At 46.7% G+C, this 6777-nt stretch overlaps 2 protein-coding genes across 5 annotated transcripts in view; one reads left to right on the plus strand and one right to left on the minus strand.

The window, feature by feature from the left end:
- The window catches only part of FANCM (FA complementation group M), a 54326-nt gene extending 48650 nt beyond the window's left edge, over positions 1-5676 (minus strand). For all 4 annotated transcript variants that reach the window (XM_031066160.1, XM_031066161.1, XM_031066159.1 and 1 more), the window contains exons 1-3: positions 5507-5676; positions 4562-4639; positions 3950-4108 (exon numbers count right to left, since the gene is read on the minus strand). In XM_031066160.1, coding sequence (XP_030922020.1) covers positions 3950-4108; positions 4562-4639; positions 5507-5608 — 339 coding nt within the window. In that variant the 5' untranslated portion in view covers positions 5609-5676. The remainder of the gene's footprint in view (positions 1-3949; positions 4109-4561; positions 4640-5506) is intronic.
- A 650-nt stretch (positions 5677-6326) lies between these two features.
- The window catches only part of FKBP3 (FKBP prolyl isomerase 3), a 5173-nt gene continuing 4722 nt past the window's right edge, over positions 6327-6777 (plus strand). The window contains exon 1 of the mRNA XM_031066220.1: positions 6327-6356. Coding sequence (XP_030922080.1) covers positions 6327-6356 — 30 coding nt within the window. The remainder of the gene's footprint in view (positions 6357-6777) is intronic.

Below are 6777 nucleotides of genomic sequence, written 5' to 3' on the forward strand. Positions count from 1 at the left end.
GGAGCCCTGGCCTGCTCCGGTGCTGCACAAAGACCCTGCTGGGGCTTTCAGTGTGACACACCAAACCCACCTCACACAGGCACAGAAAGAATGTCCAGGTCTCAGTTCCTGAGGAGAACTACCAGGTTTAGCCCACTGGGATTAGAGCATGGAGTAGGAACAGGCCAATGCTGACAGCTGTGGCACAGAGCTCCCCAAAGCTTACCTCAGAAAGCTCCCAACCAAAGCACCTCGAGTCTGGAGAGAGACCAAAAACTCCTGTGCTAACACTCAAGTGCTGACAGCAAAATTACAGGTTATCCTCATCACACCCCCCCAGGAACCCCATGGCTGGCTCTGGCATTCCTAAGGAGACACTGGTGATTTTGAACTGCAGTTTTCTGAACAGTTTATTCTCACAGCTTTGCTGGGTGTTAAAGCACTGCAGCTGGAGCAAACTGTTCAGCACTTCTGGCTGTTAATGGCATAAGTGGCACAAATATCCACAGAACATCTCAGCTGGGAGTGAGCTGGGGCAGACACCTCTGCGGAGAGCAGGGCTGCAGCTCCAGGCAGCCCAGCTGGGTTTGAGCATCCCCAGGGACAGGGAGCCCCAGCCCCCCTGGGCCCTGTCCCAGCGTCTGACCACCCTCACTGTGAGAGTTTTTTCTCCCTAATAACAATTTGTTGTTTGTTTTGCCCTTCACCCCTGTGCTAAGCCCCCAGCTGGCAGCCTGGCTCGCTGCAGAGGCTGAGCTCCCACATTCCAGAGCCCCCAGAAGGTCTGGGAGCAGCATTCCCCCTGTTCCACACAGCCCAGGAGCACCTACTGCACTTTAGAGTCAGGGTAGCAAACAACTTTGCTCTCCAAAATCCCTCCCTAATGTCTCCCCTTTACTGATGTGATGGTAGAGTTTATTCTTAATAGAAGTAAATATTTTTATATAAAATTCACTGAGTACATCACCAGCATTATTTATTGGTTACAGGATTTAGGGTTCCAAGAGAGCTGCTGTGCTCTTTAATTCCAACACACAGAGCAGCAACCAGAGCCAGGGGCTGCTAACTCACAGCAGGGTGAGAAAACAACTCCAAAAATGGATTTGTGCAGGACTTCTGAAAGAACCCAAAGGCTGCTGGTCCCACAGGGAGGGAGGGCTCTGTGCTCAACCCAAAACCTCTCCCTGAGCAGCAGGATCAGAGTGGCCCTGGTTTAAGCAGGACCAAGGTGCCCTCTGGTGCTTGCTGGGCACAGAGATTCCCAAGGAAGCAGCAAGGAGAGGGCGAAAAGGAAACAGAAAATAAAAGAGACACAAAAGCCTTAGTTTTAGCACAAAAAACCAAGAGTTTTTATGGAGAGGGGAAAAAAAGCCCAACAAACTAAAATGCAATACAGTGTCCCAGCCTGGGAGAAGGAAAATTAAAAATGCCAGCCAGTATTAAACTAAAAACTCTTAATTAAACAGTGAAAGTACTTTCAAAACTGAGTTGACTAGAGGGCCCAGGAAGGCATTAAATAAAAGGTTTTGTTCTCATATCCTCCCTCAGATTTTTATAAGAGCACATAAAAGTAATTTTCACCTCTGACAAGATTTTATGGCAAATTAAAGAAATTTCTGCCATCTGAATTCTTTTGCCAGTGAGGGAAATTCTCATTATGCTTTGGCACAACAGATGTTGGATAGCTCCTGGAAGCAGTGAAATCCTCTCACCACAGAGCACCAGTTTGTACATAATTCACATTTTAAGCCTCTCCTGCAAAAGCATCTGCTGTGTCTGATGTCCCTGCCAACCCCTCCTGTGGCTCAGCCCCCCGTGGGTGATGTTCTAGAAACATCCCTGAAGCACGAGCAGATCTATCTGAGTGTGCTGACATCCCACCTGCAGCCCAGCACTCCCTGCTCTTTATGGCAAACTGTGAACCCCCAGATAGTATTTATTTATTTTGACTTCTGTTAGATGGCTTCTGCTGCTGAGAAAAAACAAAAAACCAACCAAACAAAAACCCTGCTTCAGCTCCATTTGGAGATACACTTTATGGCTTGGTACCAGGAGCTGCCACTGGCCCTCAGGAGCACAGGGACCAACAGCTCCAGTGTTTAGCTGACACAAAATACACTTTATTCAGTGGTTACACCACTGAATGCCAAGCAAACATCACAGTTACTCAGATCTGACAACAGCATGTCAGGCATGACTGCCTAGAACAGGTATTTTGTTATCTACCAGTGGCTCTGCTTTGGGAGCCACTCGTGGATTTTCAGTTTTAATGTGAAGTCATTAGCTTTCCACTCATGGAAGGAGATAATAAATCAGCATTCACCCCTATTTTTGGAAGATTAAATGATGTAGCCTTAACAGATAAGTGTTGTCCTGCATACTGTGTATTTTCCAAACCAGAGTTAGTGCCTAAAAAGTTCATTCCAGCTATTGTGATACTCAGGGCCTTGCTTATTGTATGTAAAGACATCTCCACAGAGTTCCTCTGGCATTGTGCTGTGCTGTCTGACACTGTCCTTTGCTCACACTGAAATGTTGTCTTGTTTACTGTTTGGCACAATTAAAGAATGATTTTACTGTGCACAGGACGCCTGGCTCTCGTTCTTGCAGCACACACAGCTGCTTTTGCTCTCCTGCCTTGGGATGCTGCTCTGATTTTACAAAAGCCAGATGTGAAATGGTCACCTCAAGCCCCAGAAGATGAGGGCCAGAGCCACTTCCCCAAGTGCTGAGGCCTCCAGGAGTGAGGCTTGGCCTTGGCACACACCAAAAAACCTTCCCTGCAGCCCTGGCTGTTACTAGAAGTTGTGTTCTCCAGGAAAGCAGCAGCACTTGAAATGCAAATCCAGAGCAGAGGAAGGAAACAGAAAGCACTGCAGGCACAGGCAGGGCTGGTGGAGCCAAACCAAGGTGCTCACCACAGCTTAAACCCCAAAACAAAAGCCCTGCACTCAACAGAGCCCTCAGAGGCACCTGCAGTGACGCAAAACTTTAAAGTTTCTCTTTATCACTGGAAGTTCCTCATTTAAACACTCTCAGGTCCCTGGGTTGCAAACAGCTGATGCACTCACAAGTTTGCCTTCCAGTGCTCTTCACACAGCTACACCAAAATCCACCAATTTTAACCAAATTCCCAGAATTCCCAGAATCACCAGGTTGGGAGACCTGCAGGATCATTGAGTCCAACCCCAAGAGCTCAACTAAACCCAGTGCCACACCCAGGCTTTGTTAAACACCAAAAGTCTGATCTATAACTCACTCCTAACTTTTTCTGCCTCTAAACAAGAAAAGAGCAGATATTTTACACTTTCCAGAGTGGAGTTTCATGGAACATCATTTGCCAACAAGTATCTTCCTGGGAAGGCACAGATCACTAAGTTACAACTGACTGACAAACAGCTCTGGTCCCCAAAAATCTCTTATATTTGGGCATTAAAGATTGGTAAAAAGGAAAAAGATGTCATCATCATGACAAAAATAGGCCAATAAATAAATAAATTAATAGGTCAAATAAACCAATTAAAAAAAAAAAAAACAACTCCAGGAGAACTAATTACACTAGCAGATGACATAAAGCTTATTCTAAAGAATATTCTTTAACAGAGAAAATGTTCCAGTCCACACACAGATTCCTCAAGGCACTCCCAACATCTTACTACTGAGTTCAGCCAAATGCAGAAACCTCAGTTCAGGCCTGGAGTCAATTCTGCAGACTGCTGAAAGAGGGTGAGGAAAATTCAATTCCAAGTTTTCCACCTGAGCTTTCCAAGTTACTGCAAGGTAAAAGGTGCCACTGGTGCACAATGAAACTGCAGCTGCTGGAGTTGAACCCATGGTGCTTAATGCACCCTATAATCAAAGTTAATTACATAAGAAAGTGTTGTCTTTATAAACACTGCAAGCCTAGACAGAGAGGATAAAACATTTCCAGTCACTGGCCACTGACCAAAAAGGAAATGCAGTCACTCACCTTGATGTAAGTGTTCTGAAATTCTACCAGCTCTTCCCCAAGTGGAACTACAATTTTTTCCACTTGTCTCTCGTGAGAGTAAGGCTGAATTTCTGGAGAATCTTCAGCACACACCTCTATCTGAGCAATCAGCAAGTTGGAGATAACTTGTTGCACAGCCTGGTAAAGCCACAAAAACAAAGTAACTATGTCTGTATTTTAGCAAAGGTTACATTAAATTTAAGGAAAAGGCACCCACTACCTACAACGAAAAATTAAAGGACAGGAAATAGAATTCCAGACTTGGGGATTGGAAAGGAAGCTTAAATCCCATCCCATCCCTGCCACTGTCCCAGGCTGCTCCAGCTCCAATGCCCAGCCTGGCCTTGGGCACTCCAGGGATGCAGGGGCAGCCACAGCTGCTCTGGGAATTCTGTGCCAGGGCCTGCCCACCCTCACAAATCAATAAAATATGGTTTACAGCATGAGAAACACCAAACCTCACCAAGTAATGGATTGTAAATTGATTCAGTCTTGATGTGGAATTCCTCAGGAGCCTGCAGAGGCTTCAGGCAAAGAACAGAGCTCCCACCCACCCTTGATGGTTTAAAGATACCAGGAGCTTTGGCTCACCTTGGTGTCACTGCCTGGGGTGGCACTCAGGGCCAGGACCCGGAACTGATTTGTGTATTTGCTCAGCTCCCTCACAACCTGAGAGCAGGAAAGCTTCATGAGTACCCTGAGAGGAGATTATTTCCTTGCACAAACTACAGCAGTGAAAATACCCACTAAGTAGGAAAGGCTTAACAAAACACTCCAAAAATACTGAATCCCAGAATGGTTTGGGTTGGAAGGGACCTTAAAGATCATCCTGTTCCATCCCTTGTCATCCACAGGGACACCTCCCACTGTCCCAGGGTGTCCCAATGTCCAGCCTGGCCTTGGGCACTGCCAGGGATCCAGGAGCATCCTGGAAATGTACCAAGAACAACCTGGAAAATTTATGAAATGATTTCTCACTTGATTTAACAAAAGTATTGACAGCGTACTAACTCAAGTGAGCTGTCAAAAAGCGAGTCTGACAAAAAACTGTAAAAAATGTAATTCACAGATGATTAATCCTATGTAATCTGAACTCCACAAATATCCAGTAAATTTCTCCAGTGTATCAAAGTAACTTTTAGGTCACCTGTTGCTCTCAGGAGATTAACCCATGATAATGCATCAAACCCTTGGCTAATCAACACAAATGCCAAATTTAAAAAGAAATCTTGAACTGACCTTATCTCTGCTAAAAAACCTTATAAAACCACTGGTTTTTTAACATTGCCCAGCCAAAACTATTTTTAAACCAAAATTACAATTTAACGGAGGCATTGAAAAAATACCTTACAGGTATTACTGACGAACAAGGCATTAACAACTCACAGGAATGTTGCAGGTCTTTCAAATCAAGTTAAGGACCTCAAGGACAATCTGCCCACAGAACTGACAGTGATGCTTCATGGAGATGCTGGAAGCAATTTTGGGGAAGGTTTTTGTGACTGGGAGAGAAGAGTGGGGTGGCTCCAGCCCTACCTGGCAGTAGGCATGATTGCCAAGGGCTTTGTGGGCTTCATCAATAACCAGACATTTGATCTCCACAGCAGGACAGGTCCCACGAGAGAGGTCATTGACCATTATCTGAGGAGTGAGGAAAAAGACTCTCTTGGTGTTCCACAGCTCCCGCCGGCCCAGAGCCTGGGTTCCTCCTGGAAATTAAAGAAACAACAGCAGGGAACTCAGAACAAGGTATGGCCCATGATCTGGCAGTGACAGGGCTGGCAGACACATAAAATCATGGAATGGGTCAGGTTGGAAAGGGACATTAATTCCCATCCAGTGCCACCCTGCCATGGCAGGGACACATCCCACTGTCCCAGGGTGTCCCAATGTCCAACCTGGCCTTGGGCACTGCCAGGGATCCAGGGGCAGCACAGCTGGGCACCTGTGCCAGGGCCTGCCCATCCTCACTGAACACAGAATATTCCCAGAATATTCACAGAATGACCAGGTTGGAAGAGACCCCCAAGACCATCGTGTCCAACCCAGCCCCAACCCCTCAACTCAACCCAGGCACCCAGTGCCACCTCCAGGCTTTGTTAAACACACCCAGGGATGGGGACTCCACCACCTCCCTGGGAAGCCATTCCAGAACTTTATCACTCTTTCTGTGAAAACTTTTTCCGGATATCCAACCTATATTCCCCTTGGCGCAGGAAGACTTTTTTGCATTAAAGAAATTAAATCCAGAACCATGGAAAGCAAGGCTGGGAAGCTCAAGATGCCTTATAGCTGCCCACTGCCGTAAACATCATTTAAAACACCTCTGGGAGATGTCTGGGCCTAAAAACAGGTTATGGGTTTTGTCATCAAGGCTGTTACCGCAGTGAGGAATGAACTGCAGCTCAGGGGGGCTGCAAAAATTTCATAAAAAGGTGAATGGAAAGTGACAAGGAAAGTGACGAGGAAAGTGACAAGGGAAGTGACAATAAAAGCGACAAGGAAAGTGACGAGGGGATGCGAAGGAGGGGCAGAAACAGCTCTAAAAGAGCCATTATTCCTTGGCTTCAGCATCCCACAGAGCGCTCTGTGTGGGCAGAGACGTGCCCGCTGTGACCCACGGGGCTGCACCGCAGCGCTTCACCCTTTATACAGGCGACCTGCGCTTTTAACTACGGCCAAACCAGCGGTCAGCCCTTCCAACACCTGTCATGTTTTATTTTCTCCCTCACACCGTGGGTTTTCACGCCGGGCAGTCCGCGGGCAGCAGCCGTACCTGTCATCTCCGCCATGTCCCGGCATGGGAT

This window comes from Geospiza fortis, unplaced genomic scaffold (assembly GCF_000277835.1).
Source record: "Geospiza fortis unplaced genomic scaffold, GeoFor_1.0 scaffold23, whole genome shotgun sequence".
In the NCBI taxonomy this organism is placed as follows: domain Eukaryota; kingdom Metazoa; phylum Chordata; class Aves; order Passeriformes; family Thraupidae; genus Geospiza; species Geospiza fortis.